The sequence below is a fragment of the Entelurus aequoreus genome, linkage group LG13 (assembly GCF_033978785.1).
Source record: "Entelurus aequoreus isolate RoL-2023_Sb linkage group LG13, RoL_Eaeq_v1.1, whole genome shotgun sequence".
Lineage (NCBI taxonomy): Eukaryota > Metazoa > Chordata > Actinopteri > Syngnathiformes > Syngnathidae > Entelurus > Entelurus aequoreus.
In genome coordinates, this window is record NC_084743.1 from 7779996 (window position 1) to 7803035 (window position 23040).

The 23040-nt window shown below is 42.0% G+C and overlaps 1 protein-coding gene across 1 annotated transcript; it reads left to right on the forward strand.

The window, feature by feature from the left end:
- Positions 1–205: 205 nt before the first annotated feature.
- Positions 206–18074, forward strand: LOC133663118 (cyclic AMP-responsive element-binding protein 1-like). Its single transcript, XM_062067350.1, has 9 exons — positions 206–361; positions 7918–8058; positions 8160–8275; positions 8347–8484; positions 9625–9725; positions 9808–9953; positions 10018–10197; positions 15873–16017; positions 16088–18074. The coding sequence occupies exons 3-9, from the start codon at positions 8180–8182 to the stop codon at positions 16230–16232; spliced, it is 951 nt and encodes a 316-aa protein (XP_061923334.1). The 5' UTR covers positions 206–361; positions 7918–8058; positions 8160–8179; the 3' UTR covers positions 16233–18074.
- The last annotated feature ends 4966 nt before the right edge of the window (positions 18075–23040 follow it).

Below are 23040 nucleotides of genomic sequence, written 5' to 3' on the forward strand. Positions count from 1 at the left end.
ATGGATTGCTGATGTTGTACAATTGGTAAACACGCTTCTGCTTTGGTGAAGTAAACATTTCAAATGTGCATAAACAGATGACAACATAATGTGTCAACAAAGTGCGCATCTCTTAACAGAGAAACATGTGCGGGCTCCTCGTGCCGCTCCACTTGCCTTCGTTTTTTCCCGTCTCTCTTCGGGGACACTTCGATCATTTCCGGAAGTGTTCGCCGTCGGTTCGTGTCTTCCCTTTCTCCAATCTCGGCGATGTTGTCGGCGGTGACGCAGCGGAGGTGTAGCCTGACGCGGGCTCTTACGTGTCGGCTACAATAAAAGTGGAGCTCCGGAGGCCGGGGAGCGACGAAGAGAGTCTGTATCGGTAAGGAGGGAGGAGCTCGGCGGGGCATCGGGAGGGACGGCGGCCGCCTGTTGTTGAACCGTATGTGGTGTGGTCGGCTTCGGCCCAGAGGAAACAAAGACATCATGGCGCCCTGGTGCTCCTCTAGCGGGCTTGTAGGAGAGAGGCTGCGGCTGTTTGCGGGAAGTGGAGCCCCGTGGGCCGGTTAGAAAGTAGTAGGATGCGGGGAAAGTGTGACCTGCTAGCAGTCTGCTAACTAGCTAGCTATCATGGCCAAGCTAGCATGAATAGTTTGGCGCGCTTTTTCCCCATTCTTACTTTCGTGTAAGTGACTTTCCTCTTGGACTACTTGACTTTCCTCTTGGACTACTTGATTTTCCTCTTGGACTACTTGATTTTCCTCTTGAACTACTTCACTTTCCTCTTGGACTACTTTATTTTCCTCTTGGACTACTTGACTTTCCTCTTGGATTACTTGATTTTCCTCTTGGACTACTTTACTTTCCTCTTGGACTACTTGATTTTCCTCTTGGACTACTTGACTTTCCTCTTGGACTACTTGACTTTCCTCTTGGATTACTTGATTTTCCTCTTGGACTACTTTACTTTCCTCTTGGACTACTTGATTTTCCTCTTGGACTACTTGACTTTCCTCTTGGACTACTTGACTTTCCTCTTGGACTACTTGACTTTCCTCTTGGACTACTTGACTTTCCTCTTGGACTACTTGATTTTCCTCTTGGACTACTTGACTTTCCTCTTGGACTACTTGACTTTCCTCTTGGACTACTTTATTTTCCTCTTTGACTACTTTATTTTCCTCTTGGACTACTTTATTTTCCTCTTGGACTACTTGACTTTCCTCTTGGCCTACTTTAGTTTCCACTTGGACTACTTGACTTTCCTCTTGGACTACTTGACTTTCCTCTTGGACTACTTTATTTTCCTCTTGAACTACCTGACTTTCCTCTTGGACTACTTGACTTTCCTCTTGGACTACTTGACTTTCCTCTTGGACTACTTGACTTTCCTCTTGGACTACTTTATTTTCCTCTTGAACTACTTGACTTTCCTCTTGGACTACTTAACTTTCCTCTTGGACTACTTTATTTTCCTCTTGGACCACTTTATTTTCCTCTTGGACTACTTTATTTTCTTCTTGGCCTACTTTATTCTCCACTTGGACTACTTTATTTTCCACTTGGACTACTTGACTTTCCTCTTGGACTACTTGACTTTCCTCTCGGACTACTTGACTTTCCTCTTGGACTACTTGACTTTCCTCTCGGACTACTTGATTTTCCTCAAGACTCATTTAGTCCGTGGAACTTGCCCTGGTATGTTCCCCACCAGGAAGTGGCGTGCTGCTGGCCGAGGGGGGCGTCGCCCGAGCAGCCATGTGGCTCCGCTGTCAGCCGCTGAGTGATTCTTTTGAAAAGTGGAGGGAGAAATGTGCAAAGCCAATCATGGCGCTCACAGGAGACACTTCCTGTGACGCCAACACACACTTTTATAGAAATACCAACAACTTTTATTACTGTCAGCCATTTATATAAAGTATAAATGTCCTACTTGTATTTAAATGCACTAAACATATTCATATAACAATGTTTTAATCATTTATTACTGTCAACTACTGTACATTTATATAACGTATAAATGTACTACTTGTATTTAAATGCACTAAACATATTCATATAACAAGTTTTAATCATTTATTACTGTCAACTACTGTACATTTATATAACGTATACATGTACTACTTGTATTTAAATGCACTAAACATATTCATATAACAAGTTTTAATCATTTATTACTGTCAACTACTGTACATTTATATAACGTATACATGTACTACTTGTATTTAAATGCACTAAACATATTCATATAACAAGTTTTAATCATTTATTACTGTCAACTGTCAACGTTGTTTTGCAGACTCTAATTATTTTGTGATATATTTTATTTTATACGCTAGGCTAAGCCACAGCGCCTCAAATGTTATCTTTTTTTTGTAAACTGAATTTATTAGGAAAAACATGAAAAAAAGAAGTATTTTCTGACTTTTTTTTTTAACTTGTATTTAAATGTACTAAACATGTAGTAAAATGCATTCAACAATACTTAATTTACGTTGTGTAACCTGTATAATAACCAGGCTGTAGCAACATTGTTTTTGTAAGAGCAAACACTGAGGAACTCTCTTTCTAGCGTACTAACACATGCTAGCTTATGGCTAGACATGCAGATTCTAGCCATAAGCTAGATTCTGCATGTGTTTGTAATGACAACACAAGCAGATAGGACACCCATCTGGACTAGTTCTGCAACTAACCATTGTTTTGATAATCCATTAGTCAACTATTATCCTAACGACTAATCAGATAATAAAGGGTACACATATTTAATGGCTTTAATTTTCCATCAACTTCTAGAAGCAGCTGAAGGTATTTTAGACATGTGCTTACTAACAACAAATATGACTAATTAATTCTTAAATATTTATTTCTACTGTAACTGTGCTGATTTTTACCACCTCTACTGCTAATACTGTCATGCTTTTATTTTGAAGCTTACTTTGCACTGAAGCGGAAGTCACTGTGAAGCTCCTATGATTAGAAGTCTTTCCATTGACAATTGCTTCATGGACAACACCATTCTGCTCCTATATTATTTGGTGTATCAATGATATTAAACCTTTTCAAACGTAGTTCAAGGTTAGAACATCTCCACATGGCTGTGGATGATGTAGGACCTATGTTGGCCTACTGTTGTTGATGTTGTCACCTATGTTGGCCTACTGTTGTTGATGTTGTGACCTATGTTGGCCTACTGTTGTTGATGTTGTCACCTATGTTGGCCTACTGTTGTTGATGTTGTCACCTATGTTGGCCTACTGTTGTTGATGTTGTCACCTATGTTGGCCTACTGTTGTTGATGTTGTGACCTATGTTGGCCTACTGTTGTTGATGTTGTCACCTATGTTGGCCTACTGTTGTTGATGTTGTGACCTATGTTGGCCTACTGTTGTTGATGTTGTCACCTATGTTGGCCTACTGTTGTTGATGTTGTGACCTATGTTGGCCTACTGTTGTTGATGTTGTCACCTATGTTGGCCTACTGTTGTTGATGTTGTGACCTATGTTGGCCTACTGTTGTTGATGTTGTCACCTATGTTGGCCTACTGTTGTTGATGTTGTGACCTATGTTGGCCTACTGTTGTTGATGTTGTCACCTATGTTGGCCTACTGTTGTTGATGTTGTCACCTATGTTGGCCTACTGTTGTTGATGTTGTGACCTATGTTGGCCTACTGTTGTTGATGTTGTGACCTATGTTGGCCTACTGTTGTTGATGTTGTGTTGACAAGATGTTCATGTCATCAAAGACAATGGAGCAGCGTTACAATAGAAATGTGCAAAGCAGTTGACAAGACAGACAAATACAATACTTCAAAAGGGAAAACCAAAAATGAATAAAAGCAACAAAATAAATAGTAATAATTCTATCAAGAGTAATTGTTTGTCCTTAATTAAAAAAATATTCTTTAAAAAAGTTTTTTTATATATTATATATATATATATATTAGGGCTGCAACTAACGATTAATTTGATAGTCGATTAATCTGTCGATTATTACTTTGATTAATCGATTAATAATCAGATAAAACTAACTACATTTCTATCCTTTCCAGTATTTTATTGGAAAAAAACAGCATACTGGCACCATACTTATTTTGATTATTGTTTCTCAGCTGTTTGTACATGTTGCAGTTTATAATAAAGGTTTATAAAAAAGATAAAATTTAAAAAATTGCCTCTGCGCATAGCATAGATCCAACGAATCGATGACTAAATTAATCGCCAACTATTTTTATAATCGATTTAATCGATTAGTTGTTGCAGCTAGGGATGATGCTCGAACCCGGTTTTCCCGGTTGTTCGATAAGAAAAGAACCGAATCCTTGGACTCGAATCCCTTTTTGAGAACCGGTACCCGTTATCGAGACCACTATAGTAAAGAAAAAGAGTTGGTTCATTATTCGAATCACTGGGAACGAATCCCGTCCTGACCAGAAATGCCCCGTGAGACATCACAAGAAATGACGTCACGTAGCTCAGTCATTTGTCACGGACCGGGTGCTGCGGTTGGTTCCCGGGACGCAAAACTGACGGCTCCGGACGAAAGCGTGCAGGTAGGAGATGATTTATTTCTCTTAAATCATACACATTACAACAGACAGGAACCAAACAAAAGGAAAGCGTGCCGTTCACACGAGAAGCTAAAGCAAAAGCTTACTTAGCACAGGAATACTAGAAGCTAAGGTAACTTTAGCACAGGAATGATGAGCTGGAAAAGCAGAATGCCAACGTAACTGTTGCAAATGCAAACAATGAAGCCACGACGAGTGAGCGGGAAAGGCAGGCTTAAATAGAGTCTCTGATGAGCAACAGGTGCACGTACAAGGCAGGTGAAAATCATAAGTAACCATGGTGACTAAAACAAACCCCCGAAGTGCACAAAACAACTAAGGAAGTCCAAAACTAACAACATAACTAAACAAAACCTGATCCGACCACATAATACATCACACTTTCATATCATTTCACTTTACAGGAGTAGGAAGAAGTAAAGCTTATTTAATCCTTCCTCTTTCCCACTTCATACAAATATATACATCATTTACTGACCTTTTTATAATAAAATATATGTGAATTAGTATATATAACAGTTTTGTAATATGTCATTAATTAATTCAGTCATTATTAATATACTGAGATGAAGAATATCTTATTTTCAATAAGGTTGAAAGTATTTCTCATAATTCTTCTTCTTTGTACTTTGTAAGCACTATTCATTTGAACAAGCTCTTAAGCTGGATCATATCAGTACAATGTTTCACTTCTTTACTTCATCCATTCCATCATTTCATTACACATCATTTGAGCTGTTTGCAATTTTACCAAATCATCGAACTTTAATATTTTTGACTCAATAAATAAAGTGTTTATATGTTCTCTATAACCAACATTATGTATCAGTCTAATTGACCTTTTTTGTAGCACGGTCAACGAATGTAGCGCACATTTGTAGTTATTTCCCCACATTTCTGCACAATAACTCAGATATGGTAATACTATAGTAGCGAGCAGTAGAGAATGTGAAGTGATTTGTTAAACCAAATATTGTGTTTTTTTCCATGTACAACAACCTATCTGGACTCCATAAGAGAATCGATAAGGAATCGGTTTCGATAAGAGGATTCCATAATAGGCTCGAACTCGATAATTTCTTATCAAACATCATCCCTAGTTGCAGCCCTAATATATATATATATATGTATACATATTAGGGCTGGGCGATATGGCCTTTTTTTATATCTCGATATTTTTAGGCCATACACGATATATATGTGGATATTTTGCCTTAGCCTTGAATGAACACTTGATGCATATAATCCCAGCAGTATGATGATTCTATGTGTCTACATTCAAACATTCTTCTTCATACTGCATTAATATATGCTACTTTTAAACTTTCATGCAGAGAGGGAAATCACAACTAAGTCAATTTACCAAAAGTGTATTTATGAAACAGTTATTAAGCAGTGGCACAAACATTCATGTTATTTCCAAAACAGAAAGTGCAAGATTGTCAGTCATTTTAAAAGAAGCTATTAGTGCACTTTTGTGCATGATGTCACACAAGATATTTCAATAAGTGTCAAATAAAAATGAGCTGCATATAGGAAATCAAATAGTGTTCGTCCTTCGCTATGTGGTAGGTTCCTGCGGACATTATCTCCTTTTGTTGACTCTTTTTTTCATGCGGTGTTGATGTGGAAATAGTTGCCTCGGCATTTTGATGGTGTAGCACCAAACGGAGATGTTGACATGCGGAGTAAGCACTCTTCATTCTCTAGCAGGTGACTTTTCAAATGATGCTACATATTAGCAGTAATGCTACTTTTTGTAGAAAAGCTTTTGCCCCACACTTGACAAATTACGGTTGTCTGTTCGACATATTCCCACTTAAAGCCAAACCACCGCCAGACGATGGACCCCCTGCTGTTTTTCTTGGGAATTAATTCTTCCTTCATTTGTTACCAGATTCGCACCTTCTCTCTCTCTCGTATTACCTCGCACGGCTACGCTAGCATCACAGCTAATGTTACCCATGCTACTACCTCTCTGCTGCGCGAGGGTGTATACGTATGTGACGTATGACGTGACAGTATGTGACGTGTGTAAGAAGGTGCGCTTGCTGTCTGTGAGAAGGAGAGACAAGACAGAGTGAGAAGAGCCTGTCGTGTAATGCCAGCAGCTAAAAGCAACTGCGTGAGAACGTATACTCTAATATCACCATACAGTCATTTTCTATATCGCACAGTGACAACCCTGCGATATATCGCGTATATCGATATATCGCCCAGCCCCAATACTGTATATATATTTATATATATATAAATAACATTTTAATCGATTCTTGAAAATGGATGAATGGATGATTTAGAATCATCATAAATAAAAATCACAATTTGGATGTGAATGATTTATTACCCAGTATGGTTCATTTGTGTCAAATACATTTCATTAGGGAGGACTTACTCTGTATGCTTATTGATTGATGTATTATATTCAGTGTTTCCCACACATTCATTTATTTGTGGCGGCCCGCCACGAAAGAATTACGTCCGCCACAAATAGATGTTTTTATTTTTTTGTCCTGTCCAGCTTTTTAGGCAAATCATATAGTTGATGTAGATGCCCATATAGGCTGTTCACATTTACTTTACAAAAGAGAAGTGTAGGATACTTCTCTTGTTGCCTTATTTGTATTTGACCACTACTGTTTTCTGTTTATTTGTTACTGACTGTGGCAGGACACCTCTGCCTCTGTTTCACTTTATGTTGCTGGTAAATAATATGCTTGTAGTAGTAGGCTAAAGTTAAATTATTTAGTATGCACTAATTAAAGGGGCAGAGCTTTAAGAGACATTTTAGCTTTTATATTTTATAAGATATATTTTTTGTAAGAACCACAATTAATAAATATATTTCAGTGAATAACTTATTGTTCAAATCTGTATATAAATATGTACATAAAGTGTTGTAATTATATTGTAAAATGGATGGACGTTTAAAACAAAACTGTTATTATTAATTAGTAAGTATACATTTTTTGAGCCTTTTTAGAGAAAATCATATTGTAGTAAATTATGCAAATTACTCGATGATGTCATGGTGACCACGCCCACCGCCACGCCCCCACCGCCACAGGTATCTTGGCAGTTTATGGGAAACACTGATATTATGTATGTGCTTATTGATTGATGTATTATATTATGTATGTGCTTATTGATTGATGTATTATATTATGTATGTGCTTATTGATTGATTTATTAGATTCATTATGTATGTGTTTGATTTATTATATTTGTTATGTATGTGCTTATTGATTGATTTATTGTATTAATTATGTACGTTCTTATTAATTGATTTATTATATTATGTTATATATATGTGCTTATTGATTGATTGATTATATTTATTATGTATGTGCTTGTTGATTTTCCAGTGTCTTTATGAGGCATTAGTTACGTTGGTGTAACCATGATCTGCGGTGAGGTGATGACTTGTCCAGGGTGTACCACGCCTTCCATCCCAATGCAGCTGAGATAGGCTCCAGCACCCCCGGCGACCCCCAAAGGAACAAGCGGTAGAAAATGGATGGATGTAACCATGATGTTGTGATCCAAATAGTGATTGATATTTCCAGTCCATTGCAGCACTGATTTGAAGTCTTTGTACACTCTTTAGTAGCGTCCTCAGCGTAGCCAATGAAGATGGAGTCGGCGGCTGAGGCTCAGCAGGGGGCGGAGTCTGCCGTGACAGAGACAGAACAGCAGCAGGTGCAGATGGCCACCTTGGCGCAGGTGACGTAAACTTCTACCTGCGTGTCACCTCATGACAAGGTTTACCACATGGCGGGCCTTGTGAATTGCAGGTATCCATGGCAACAGGCCACGCCTCGGCCACCGGCCCCACGGTTACGCTGGTGCAGCTTCCCAATGGACAAACAGTCCAAGTGCACGGGGTCATCCAGTCGTCCGTCATCCAGTCCCCACAAGTCCAGGCTGTGCAGGTCACACACCATATCATCGTCCATATTACTGCAACACCAACAGTATCATTTATTTGACACTTAACCCTTGGCCTCACTCATGTACACACTTTTATGTTGTGCTAAAATAACAATATATTTCTTAACTGAACAGTCCATGCAATCCCAGTGCAAATGACTGCTTGTATCGCACATGATATCACACACAAGTAAACATGCTGAAGGTCTACTTGTATCACACATGATATCACACACAAGTAAACATGCTGAAGGTCTACTTGTATCACACACAAGTAAACACACTGAAGGTCTACTTGTATCACACATGATATCACACACAAGTAAACATGCTGAAGTTCTACTTGTATCGCACATGATATCACACACAAGTAAACACGCTGAAGGTCTACTTGTATCACACATGATATCACACACAAGTAAACATGCTGAAGTTCTACTTGTATCGCACATGATATCACACACAAGTAAACACGCTGAAGGTCTACTTGTATCACACATGATATCACACACAAGTAAACATGCTGAAGGTCTACTTGTATCGCACATGATATCACACACAAGTAAATACACTGCAGGTGACTGCTTGTATTGTATTGTACTTTGTACTATGGTTTTCAAGTGGTTCCTTCTACTTGGTACTATGTTTTCCAAGTGGTGCCTTGTACTTGGTACTATGTTTTCCAAGTGGTGCCTTGTACTTGGTACTATGTTTTTCTAAGTGGTTTCTTGTACTTAGTCTTATGGTTTCCAGGTGGTTCCTTGTACTTGGTACTATGTTTTCAAGTGGTTCCTTGTACTTGGTACTATGGTTTCCAGGTGGTTCCTTGCACTTGGTACTATGGTTTCCAAGTGGTTCCTTGTACTTAGTACTATGGTTTCCAGGTAGTCCTTGTACTTGGTACTATGGTCTCCAAGTAGTTCCTTGTACTTGGTGCTATGGTTTCCAGGTGGTTCTTTGTACTATGGTTTCCAGGTGGTTCTTTGTACTATGGTTTCCTGGTGGTTCCTTGGACTTGGTACTATGGCAGCTGGGCTCCATGTGTTGCTTGAGCAGTGCACACTTCCTGTCCACATGTGTACAATGTTGACCAGCACTATTAAGAAGGTCACTGAGAGAACGTGGTTCTTTCATTCTGACAGATCTCCACCATAGCAGAAAGCGAAGACTCCCAGGAGTCGGTGGACAGCGTGACTGACTGCCAGAAGAGGCGGGAGATTCTGTCGCGGCGACCTTCGTACAGGTGCGTACTCTGCCTTGGTCTGGCAGCACAAGGCAGAGGTGGTGTTAAAAACATGGAGGCATTAGAAGGTTTGTCCCAACAGGAAGATCCTCAATGACCTCTCCTCCGACGCTCCGGCCGTCCCTCGCATCGAGGAGGAGAAGGCGGAGGAGGATGCGGCCTCCGCACCCGCCATCACCACCGTCACGGTGCCCACCCCCATCTACCAGACCAGCAGCGGGCAGTACAGTAAGCCACCTTTGCTGTGACATCAGGCTCCGCCCTCCTCCTAACAGCTGCTGGTGTCACACAGTCGCCATCACACAAGGCGGCGCCATCCAGCTGGCCAACAACGGCACCGACATGCAGGGCCTCCAGGCTCTGACCATGACTAACACGGCCGCTGCCCAGCCGGGGGCCACCATCCTCCAGTACGCCCAGACCAGCGACGGCCAGCAGATACTGGTTCCCAGTAACCAGGTGGTAGTGCAAGGTGAGTGTATGCTGGACTGTCATGGCCGACACCCTTTTCATGCTAACCTTCTGTCTTCAGCGTGTCATGTTAGTATCCAGTCTACTTTTGGTTTATGGAACTACAACCATGGTTCTGTATTATTGTTCCTTCTTCAGCGTGTCATGTTAGTATCCTGTCTACTTTTGGTTTATGGAACTACAACCATGGTTCTGTATTATTGTTCCTTCTTCAGCGTGTCATGTTAGTATCCTGTCTACTTTTGGTTTATGGAACTACAACCATGGTTCTGTATTATTGTTCCTTCTTCAGCGTGTCATGTTAGTATCCTGTCTACTTTTGGTTTATGGAACTACAACCATGGTTCTGTATTATTGTTCCTTCTTCAGCGTGTCATGTTAGTATCCTGTCTACTTTTGGTTTATGGAACTACAACCATGGTTCTGTATTATTGTTCCTTCTTCAGCGTGTCATGTTAGTATCCTGTCTACTTTTGGTTTATGGAACTACAACCATGGTTCTGTATTATTGTTCCTTCTTCAGCGTGTCATGTTAGTATCCTGTCTACTTTTGGTTTATGGAACTACAACCATGGTTCTGTATTATTGTTCCTTCTTCAGCGTGCGCCCGAATGTGTGGCACGAAGTCCTGCCCTCTCTGGATTACTTCTGTTTGTGTTGCTTGTGATACATCAACCAACTCACATCAACTCTCTGCTGGTTTATGATCGCCAAGCACTTTTAGACATGGAACTACAAGTAAAGTCACTGGCTAACTTTGAACTGGGTGGGCAAACAACCTATTCCTCACTGGTGTAGCAGCTTACCTGCTGCGTACACGGGCTCTTCCTGCCAGAAGAAGACGTAGTGGATGCTTGACCAGACGCAAGGCGGCTCTGACAGCTGAATTTCCTCGTGTGCTATACTCTTTGGCTCCCACGGGCACCTGGATTATACCAGCTGTCGGCGCAACTTTCAAATTGGAGCGGATCACAACAACCTTCGCTCGCTGTGTCGGGAAACCAAGATGGCTGTTGTTCGATCTCCTATCAGGGGTGCTCTGATTAATGCCAGATCGCTGGTAAATAAAACCTTTATTCTGAAGGATTACTACACGTCACAGGATTTGGATTTGATGTTTGTGACTGAGACCTGGTTGGGTGTGGGTGAGTCTGCCACCCGATTGTACGTATTTTAATTCTCCAAGAACCACTGGACGCGGAGGAGGAGTAGCGGTTCTTTTTAAAAAGACCACTACCTGCAAATTACTCCCAGCCCTCTCTTTCTCCAGTTTTGAACTGAGCTCTCTCACTGCAGACCGCTACTGTGTGCTGTCATTTACCGTCCTCCTAATTATAACACACACTTTATAAATGACTTTTCTGAGTTTTTGTCCAGTGTGGTACCTAAATATGACAGACTTTTAATTGTTGGAGACCTCAACGTTCATGTCTGCTGTCCTCTGAAGCCGCTCTCTAAAGACTTTTTACATATTTTGGACTCTTTTAATTTTGTGCAACATGTTGCCGGTCCCACACAAGAACAGGGCCACACGCTGGATCTTAACATAATATTGATATGCTTAACGTTCAAATACGTGATGCTATCTTTTCGGACCATATGCCCGTGCTGTTTGAATTCTACTCGCCCTGTCTTGGGGAAAAGGTGGTGCCGCTTAGTTAAAGCATCTACTGCTGCTGAGTTCTCCTCCGCGTTTTATTCCGCCATGGACACCCTGCCCTCTCTCTCTTTAAACACAGAAGATTTGATGTCCCGCTTTCAAACTTATTGTCAAGTTCTTGATTCCATAGCTCCTTTTAAATGCATGCGCCCTAAGGCTAAAGGTGAGCCATGGTTCAATGAGGTCACAAGAGAGGCAAGGCGTCAGTGCAGACAGGCAGAGCGTAGATGGAAGAAGGATAAGCTTCAAGCCATCATGAAAGACTCGTGGAAAGTGTATCAAAACATTCTGATGGTAGAAAAAAACAAGCACTTTTCTGACATAATTACAAGTAATTTTAATAACCCACGTGTTTTATTTAAAAAAATTGATTCTATTTTAAATGTTCCCCAATCCACATGCTTGGAAGCTTCGCCAGAGGTCTGTGGAAAATTTCTCGACTATTTTATTGATAAGGTTAACACAATTAGGGCAAACATTTCCCTCCCATTTTTGACCCTTCTATTCTTGTCACCTGTCCATTCACCTTCCAATAGTTTGAGCTCCTGTCCCTGTCCTCGCTCAACTAAATTGTATCCCAGCTCCAACCTGCAGCATGTTCCACAGACTTAATGCCACCTCGTCTGTTTAAAGACGTCTGGGATGTCATTGCCCCCCATGTCCAAGAAATAACCAACAGCAGCCTTGCTTCAGGGACTGTCCCAAATTATTTTAAGCAAGCTGTTGTGGAACCTTTGCTTAAGAAGCCAAATTTAGATCCCTCTATTTTATCAAATTTTAGACCCATTTCGAAGCTTCCTTTTATTTCAAAGATTTTAGAGAGAGCTGTGCTTCTACAATTACAGTCTTATCTTGATTTGCATTCTATTCTTGATGTTTTTCAGTCTGGTTTTTAAAGCCTTTCACAGCACCGAATCTGCACTTTTAAGGGTCCTTAGCAACCTTTTAATATCCACTGATTCTGGCGATCCTGCCATTTTTTAAAAGGCACACCCTTGAAATGGTTCAGGTCATATCTGACAAACAGAACTTTTAAAGGCCTACTGAAACCCACTACTACCGACCACGCAGTCTGATAGTTTATATATCAATGATGAAATCTTAACATTATAACACATGCCAATACGGCCGGGTTAACTTATAAAGTGACATTTTAAATTTGCCGCTAAACTTCCGGTTCGAAACGCCTCTGCGGATGACGTATGCGCGTGACGTAGCCCGGCGAACACGGGTATGCCTTCCACATTGAAGCCGATACGAAAAAGCTCTGTTTTCATTTCATAATTCCACAGTATTCTGGACATCTGTGTTCGTGAATCTGTTTCAATCATGTTCATTGCATTATGGAGAAGGAAGCCAAGCAAGCAAAGAAGAAAGTTGTCGGTGCGAAATGGACGTATTTTTCGAACGTAGTCAGCCACAACAGTACACAGCCGGCGCTTCTTTGTTTACATTCCCGAAAGATGCAGTCAAGATGGAAGAACTCGGATAACAGAGACTCTAACCAGGAGGACTTTTGATTTGGATACACAGACGCCTGTAGAGAACTGGGACAACACAGACTCTTACCAGGATTACTTTGATTTGGATGACAAAGACGCAGACGTGCTACTGTGAGTATGCAGCTTTGGCTTTTTTTTGCGTATGTACGTAACTTTTTTAAAATATATAAGCTTTATGAACCTTGGGTTAGGTGAACGGTCTTTTGGGCTGAGTGATTGTGTGTGTTGATCATGTGTTTGAATTGTATTGGCGTGTTCTATGGAGCTAGGAGCTAGCAGAGGAGCTAGGAGCTAGCATAACACGTACCGTACCGTACGTGCGCGTCACGTACGTAACTTTTTAAAAATATATAAGCTTTATGAACCTTGGGTTAGGTGAACGGTCTTTTGGGCTGAGTGATTGTGTGTGTTGATCAGGTGTTTGAATTGTATTGGCGTGTTCTATGGAGCTAGGAGCTAGCAGAGGAGCTAGGAGCTAGCATAACAAACACGCAGGTGTTATTATGCAGGATTAATTTGTGGCATATTAAATATAAGCCTGGTTGTGTTGTGGCTAATAGAGTATATATATGTCTTGTGTTTATTTACTGTTGTAGTCATTCCCAGCTGAATATCAGGTACCGTGAGTATGCAGCCTTGGCTGCTAAACATTCGATAACTTGACCGTATGTGCGCGTCACGTACGTAACTTTTTAAAAATATATAAGCTTTATGAACCTTGGGTTAGGTAAACTGTCTTTTGGGCTGAGTGATTGTGTGTGTTGATCAGGTGTTTGAATTGTATTGGCGTGTTCTATGGAGCTAGGAGCTAGCAGAGGAGCTAGGAGCTAGCATAACAAACACGCAGGTGTTTTTATGCAGGATTAATTTGTGGCATATTAAATATAAGCCTGGTTGTGTTGTGGCTAATAGAGTATATATATGTCTTGTGTTTATTTACTGTTGTAGTCATTCCCAGCTGAATATCAGGTCACCCTCGGCTCTCACAGCATCTTCCCTATCTGAATAGCTTCAACTCCCCACTAGTCCTTCACTTGCACTTTACTCATCCACAAATCTTTCATCCTCGCTCAAATTAATGGGGAAATTGTCGCTTTCTCGGTCCGAATCTCTCTCACTTCATGCGGCCATCATTGTAAACAATAGGGAACTTTGCGTATATGTTCAACTGACTACGTCACGCTACTTCCGGTAGGTGCAAGCCTTTTTTTTATCAGATACCAAAAGTTGCAATCTTTATCGTCGTTGTTCTATACTAAATCCTTTCAGCAAAAATATGGCAATATCGCGAAATGATCAAGTATGACACATAGAATAGATCTGCTATCCCCGTTTAAATAAAAAAAATTCATTTCAGTAGGCCTTTAAGATCCAAATTGATGATTCGGCTTCGGCCTAGGCTCCCTTATCCCGTGGTGTCCCTCAGGGTTCAATCCTAGGACCAATGCTGCCCATTCAACACATTTAAAAAATATATAATATTTCATATCATCCTAATGCGGATGATACGCAAATCAATGTCCCTTTTAAAAAAGAAAGGTGACACAAGTTTAAAATCACTTTTAAATTGTCTTGAGGACATAAAAGCATGGTTGGCGGTAAACTTTCTAAACTTAAATGACAACAAGACGGAAATGATTTTATTTGACTCAAAGTAAAACAGACTGCTCCCCCCCAGTGACCTGGACCCCCTGATGCCTTATTTAAAACCAACAGTCACAAATCTTGGATTTAAGTTCGACAACGATTTTGTAGATCTAGTTTTTATCATCTAAGACTTTCAGCAAAAATTAAAATCAGTTTTATCTTTTAATGACTTTGAGCGGGTAATCCATGCTTTTATTTCATCACGTTTGGACTACTGCAACTTCCTCTACATTGGAATGAAGCTGGCCTCAATTGCAGTTAGTCCAAAATGCTGCTGCTCGCCTTTTAACTGACACTGAAAAACATGAACACATTTTAGCATCCCTTCACTGGCTCCCAATTCATTTTAGAATTAATTTTAAAATATTGTTGTTTGTTTTTAAATCTCTTAACGGATTAGCGCCACAATATATGTCAGACCTTTTAAAAATGTACACCCCCACAAGGTCTCTGAAGTCAGCTGATCAGTTTCTTCTTGTCGTCCCAAAAACCCATTTAAAATCCAGAGGTGATGGTGCATTTTCTGCTGTGGCTCCAAAACTTTGGAACAATATCCCTCTTTAATGACTTTTAAATCACCTCTTAAAACATATTTTTACTCTTTGGCTTTTAAACCAGCATGAGAGTTGTGTGATTTTAGTCTATTTTATTTTCTCTGATGTATTGTATGTATTTACTCGTTCATAGTTAAATGTTTTATATTACTGACTCTTCTAGTATGTATGTCTTAACTTCTGTGCAGCACTTTGTGAAACTTCTATTGTTTTTTAAATGTGCGACACAAATAAAGTGGATTGAAACTTAGAGAAGTCTAAAGAGTTAGCGTTCCAAAGTGTGACTTGAATCTGTCTGGCCCTCACCTCCCAGGGGATGTCCAGGCCTATCAGATCCGAGCGGCGCCCGCCAACACCATCACCTCCGGGCTGGTCATGGCCTCGTCACCTGCCTTGCCCGTCCAGGGCGCCACAGTAGAGGTCACCCGCAAGAGGGAGGTGCGCCTCATGAAGAACAGGTAGGAATGTTGACGCATGTTGCGGCCCCAGTCGTCCAAAAAGGCGTAAAACCAGAAACCTTCCCGACAGAGAGGCGGCCCGCGAGTGCCGCAGGAAGAAGAAGGAGTACGTCAAGTGTCTGGAGAACCGAGTGGCTGTCCTGGAGAACCAAAACAAGACGCTGATCGAAGAGCTCAAAGCCCTCAAAGACCTGTACTGTCACAAAACCGACTAAAGTCCACTCCAGGAACCTCACTCTGGGTCCAAGTCGCTTTTGGGTTGGTTCCAAATCTTTGACTCCTCAGCTCTGCTTGAGTTTGTCTTTCAATCTCTTCATCTGCTTCCATGAGGCTCCAACAGCACTTTTCACCTGAACCTGAGGACATCAGGTGTCCTTTCAGGTGTCTGGGCCCACTTCGCACATCCTTGTAGCCAAGGAAGAGATGGTTGCTAATAACACCGTATGTCCTCCAAATCAAAGCATTTGATTCATGCCACCTTCCACATCTTCAAAAATAATCCAAGAGAGCGCTGTGGTGTGACACGAGGCAGACCTGGAAGCAGGAAGTGGTTAGCAACTTAAAGGGTGTACCGGTTTTGTAGATACCTCAGTGTTGCCCTTTCAAAGTCTTCCCAATAACACCGTGACGTGTGACGGTGTCAGACAAAAACTTGGTGTGTAGTTTAGCCTTGACTGGGTCTGAAAATAGACGACATCTCCCAGAATCCTCCGACAAGGTGGGAGCGTGGAACGCCGTAAGCAGGAAGTGAAGTGTGTTTGTACTCTGACTAGATGAAAGGAATTGTTTGGTTTTTTTGGGGATATTTTCTGAACAAATCATCAAAATCCATCCATAACTGAGTTATGTTGCTGACAAACAAACCCTGCTGGAAACATAACCCACTTGGCGGAGGGAAGAAAGCGCGCCGCTTTTGTCTGGAGCGTTTCCAAAGCGACAGAGCCAGGCGGTCACGTGGCACTACTAGGGAAGTCACCAAAACACCGTACACTGCGAAACATAGGACTAAACTTAAAAGCTACTTGATACATCCTCAATCCATCAATCTATTTATGTGGCGGGGCTGGGAGCCTATCCCAGCTGCACTCTGGACAAGTCACCGCCTCCTAAAGCATCACACAGAAATGCTATTTGAAGCCAAACATCAGTTTGTGAGGTATTTACATGACTCAAATTTCAATTGGTATCTAACTTTTCTGAACATGTCCACTGTGGAGGACACTGCTTCTCCTACAGTCAAACTAGTGACACCGTCACTTTAAACACACTTGCTTGAATATTTCCCAGCACCATACTTTGAAACTGTTGCACGAGCAGTCTTCCTCAGGGAATAGAACCCCCTGGTCACTCCCAAGTTCTTTTGGATGATACAGTATATATGTTGAGTAAACAGGACCACCGAGACAGAATAGTTTTACTAAAGCTTTAGGAGACCAGCCCTTACAATGCGACAATAGTATCAGCAAGAAGAGGTCTAAAAGTAAGACAAAAGGAGTTAACTCTATAGTGAGAAGCACCCCCCCCCCCCCTTACAGAGAGGGATGCGCCTGCTGATAAGAAGAGGGAACTGAATCAAAGCTCCCTTTTGAGGAGTGATCCATCATGTTTGTATAGACACTGGGCGCTCTAGGACCAAATATGGACATCAACAACAGACAATAACAGAAGTATACCGGCCGCACCAACATCTCCAGGGTGGAAAAGTACCAGTAGCATGATGACACAATACAATGTTATACTAAAGTATATCAACAATATATGCATTATCCACACTCGTCATAAATAGGATTACAACTTCAATTACAGCAACATAAACATTCCTGACACTTCATTTGGCAAACTATGGCATTTTTAGGAGACATATATCACAATAATATCATAGCGTGGCCTAAATACCAGGACAACATCGTGCTGTGACATTTGATGCCGAGCAGCTTCACATTGTACACACCATATTGTCCTTCACATTGTACACACCATATTGTCCTTCACATTGTACACACCATATTGTCCTTCACATTGTACACACCATATTGTCCTTCACATTGTACACACCATATTGTCCTTCACATTGTACACACCATATTGTCCTTCACATTGTACACACCATATTGTCCTTCACCTTGTACACACCATATTGTCCTTCACATTGTACACACCATATTGTCCTTCACCTTGTACACACCATATTGTCCTTCACATTGTACACACCATATTGTCCTTCACCTTGTACACACCATATTGTCCTTCACCTTGTACACACCATATTGTCCTTCACATTGTACACACCATATTGTCCTTCACATTGTACACACCATATTGTCCTTCACATTGTACACACCATATTGTCCTTCACATTGTACACACCATATTGTCCTTCACATTGTACACACCATATTGTCCTTCACCTTGTACACACCATATTGTCCTTCACATTGTACACACCATATTGTCCTTCACATTGTACACACCATATTGTCCTTCACATTGTACACACCATATTGTCCTTCACCTTGTACACACCATATTGTCCTTCACCTTGTACACACCATATTGTCCTTCACATTGTACACACCATATTGTCCTTCACATTGTACACACCATATTGTCCTTCACATTGTACACACCATATTGTCCTTCACATTGTACACACCATATTGTCCTTCACATTGTACACACCATATTGTCCTTCACATTGTACACACCATATTGTCCTTCACATTGTACACACCATATTGTCAAGTCGTACCTGAGCTAAAAATTACTTATTGGACCTGGCTGATTGCAGCCCAGTCACACACTGGATAGGACTTTGAACCAGTGGACTTTTTACCAACGTGAGACTTTTAGGGACTGTGTGTCTTCATCAGGGGACACTTTTTGTGTGTCTTCATCAGGGGACACTTTTTGTGTGTCTTCATCAGGAGACAGCTTTTGTGTGTCTTCATCAGGAGACAGCTTTTGTGTGTCTTCATCAGGAGACAGCTTTTGTGTGTCTTCATCAGGAGACAGCTTTTGTGTGTCTTCATCAGGAGACAGCTTTTGTGTGTCTTCAATAGGAGACACCTTTTGTGTGTCTTCAAAGGGAGATACCCTTTGTGTGTCTTCATCGGGAGACAGCTTTTGTGTGTCTTCATCGGGAGACAGCTTTTGTGTGTCTTCAATAGGAGACACCTTTTGTGTGTCTTCAATAGGAGACACCTTTTGTGTGTCTTCAACAGGAGGCACCTTTTGTGTGTCTTCAACAGGAGACACCTTTTGTGTGTCTTCAACAGGAGACACCTTTTGTGTGTCTTCAACAGGAGACACCTTTTGTGTGTCTTCATCCGGGGACACCTTTTGTGTGTCTTCATCAGGGGACACCTTTTGTGTGTCTTCATCAGGAGACAACTTTTTTTTTTTTATCAGGAGACACCTTTTTTTGTGTCTTCATCAGGAGACACCTTTTTTGTGTCTCTTCATCAGGAGACACCTTTTTTTGTGTCTCTTCATCAGGAGACACCTTTTTGAGTCTCTTTTATCAGGAGACACCTTTTTGTGTGTCTTCATCAGGAGACACCTTTTTTGTGTCTTCATCAGGAGACACCCTTTGTGTGTCTTCATCAGGAGACACCCTTTGTGTGTCTTCATCAGTGGACACCCTTTGTGTGTCTTCATTAGGGGACGCCTTTAGTGTGTCTTCATCAGGAGACGCCTTTTGTGTGTCTTCATCAGGAGACGCCTTTTGTGTGTCTTCATCAGGGGACGCCCTTTGTGTGTCTTCATCAGGGGACGCCCTTTGTGTGTCTTTATCCGGAGACGACTTTCTTGTATTCTCATCAGTGGACACCCTTTGTGTGTCTTCATCAGGGGATGCCTTTTGTGTGTCTTCATCAGGGGACGCCCTTTGTGAGTCTTCATCAGGGGACGCCCTTTGTGTGTCTTCATCAGGGGACGCCCTTTGTGTGTCTTCATCAGTGGACACCCTTTGTGAGTCTTCATCAGGGGACGCCCTTTGTGTGTCTTCATCAGGGGACGCCCTTTGTGTGTCTTTATCCGGAGACGACTTTCTTGTATTCTCATCAGTGGACACCCTTTGTGTGTCTTCATTAGGGGACGCCTTTTGTGTGTCTTCATCAGGAGACACCTTTTTGCATGATGAGAACATAGAAGCAGACTATTTTATACCACGTGTACATAGACCTGGTCCTTGTGGAGCGGTCATCTCCTTTAGTCCAACACGTGTCATATACTGTATATTGTGTGTGTATATTGTGTGTGTGTGTGTGTGTGTGTGTGTGTGTGTGTGTGTGTGTGTGTGTGTGTGTGTGTGTGTGTGTGTGTGTGTGTAACAAGGTTTTCTTGTCTGCCATGTTTGGTTCTTTCTCTTCCTAGTGGTGTTTCTCACACAGCTAATGTTCCTTCAAAGGGATGACCATTGGATTCAAAGTCCTGATCAAGTGATTTTTAGTGGAGTGATGTGTAACAGGTATGGACTTGTGATAACTTAAATGGAGTGGTGTGTAACGGGTCTGGACTTTTGATGACTTTGTGGAGTGGTGTGTAACGGGTCTGGACTTGTGATGACGTTTTAGACAGCGATCACACAATGGACTCCTTTACAGATGAAGTAAAAACCACATCAACTCCTCCTCTGTGACTCCTGGTACCTTCCTCAGCAGCCAAGTCACAGTGTAACATTTTTAATAAATACACACTATCATTATACACCAGGGGTGACCATTACGTCCATCGTCAGCTACTGGTCGATGGCGGAGGGTGTGTCAGTCCATCGCCAGCTACCGGTCGATGGCGGAGGGTGTGTCAGTCCTTCGCCAGCTACCGGTCGATGGCGGAGGGTGTGTCAGTCCATCGCCAGCTACCGGTCGATGGCGTAGGGTGTGTCAGTCCATCGCCAGCTACCGGTCGATGGCGGAGGGTGTCTCAGTCCATCGCCAGCTACCGGTCGATGGCGGAGGGTGTGTCAGTCCATCGCCAGCTACCGGTCGATGGCGTAGGGTGTGTCAGTCCATCGCCAGCTACCGGTCGATGGCGTAGGGTGTGTCAGTCCATCGCCAGCTACCGGTCGATGGCGGAGGGTGTCTCAGTCCATCGCCGGCTACCGGTCGATGGCGTAGGGTGTGTCAGTCCATCGCCAGCTACCGGTCGATGGCGTAGGGTGTGTCAGTCCATCGCCAGCTACCGGTCGATGGCGTAGGGTGTCTCAGTCCATCGCCAGCTACCGGTCGATGGCGGAGGGTGTCTCAGTCCATCGCCAGCTACCGGTCGATGGCGGAGGGTGTGTCAGTCCATCGCCAGCTACCGGTCGATGGCGGAGGGTGTGTCAGTCCATCGCCAGCTACCGGTCGATGGCGGAGGGTGTGTCAGTCCATCGCCAGCTACCGGTCGATGGCGGAGGGTGTGTCAGTCCATCGCCAGCTACCGGTCGATGGCGTAGGGTGTCTCAGTCCATCGCCAGCTACCGGTCGATGGCGGAGGGTGTCTCAGTCCATCGCCAGCTACCGGTCGATGGCGGAGGGTGTGTCAGTCCATCGCCAGCTACCGGTCGATGGCGGAGGGTGTGTCAGTCCATCGCCAGCTACCGGTCGATGGCGGAGGGTGTGTCAGTCCATCGCCAGCCAGGCATTAAAAAAATAAACCTAAAAATGGTTGATCATCAATCTTCACTATGATGTCACTTGATTGACATTCACAACACCCGAGGGTCTTGTGAGATGACGCTGGCTGCTGCCAGATCATTATTAAGAAAAAACGACCAACAGGAAGGCGAGAAACACTTTTTATTTCAACAGACTCTTGCGCCGTACCTGTTGTCAAAACTAAAGACCGACTGCACAGTTCCTGTCTTCACAATGAAAGCCCTGCTTCATCCTGCCTGCGCTAACAAAATAAGAGTCTCAGAAAGCTAGCGCTAGCAAGCTAGGGAGTTTGTATTTCTTTTAAAGTGTATAAGAAGGAGTATGGAAGCTGGACAAACTTTCATGTGGTATTGGACAGAAAGGAGGACTTTTTTTCTCCTCCATTGTAAAATGTGGACATTATCATCACTAACTGTCTGATTCCTGTCAATGCAAGTCATCACAATCACACCAACTTTTATTCTTGTCTTCATGAAAGAAACATGCTTGTGTTATTATTAAACACATTTAACTTGTTAACATCTCTTTCATAAATATAACTGATGTATATGACTGATCACCTCCACTTGGTAAGTTGAAAAGTAAGCCACTGAGCTGGAAGTAGTGGTCACATGACATGAAAGATATAAGACATACTTTTTACCAACAGGAAGTAGTGGTCACATGACATGAAAGATATAAAACATACTTTTTACCAACAGGAAGTAGTGGTCACATGACATGAAAGATATAAAACATACTTTCTCACCTTTCTCCACTTGGCAGCTGATGTTTGCTCCACACACTCTGGTCATTGTACAGTATACACATGTATGTTTGAAAGTATTGTTATGGCTGATAGACATGGACATTGTACAGTATACACATGTATGTTTGAAAGTATTGTTATGGCTGATAGACATGGTCATTGTACAGTATACACATGTATGTTTGAAAGTATTGTTATGGCTGATATATGTGGTCATTGTACAGTATACACATGTATGTTTGAAAGTATTGTTATGGCTGATAGACATGGACATTGTACAGTATACACATGTATGTTTGAAAGTATTGTTATGGCTGATAGACATGGACATTGTACAGTATACACATGTATGTTTGAAAGTATTGTTATGGCTGATAGACATGGACATTGTACAGTATACACATGTATGTTTGAAAGTATTGTTATGGCTGATAGACATGGACATTGTACAGTATACACATGTATGTTTGAAAGTATTGTTATGGCTGATAGACATGGACATTGTACAGTATACACATGTATGTTTGAAAGTATTGTTATGGCTGATAGACATGGTCATTGTACAGTATACACATGTATGTTTGAAAGTATTGTTATGGCTGATAGACATGGTCATTGTACAGTATACACATGTAT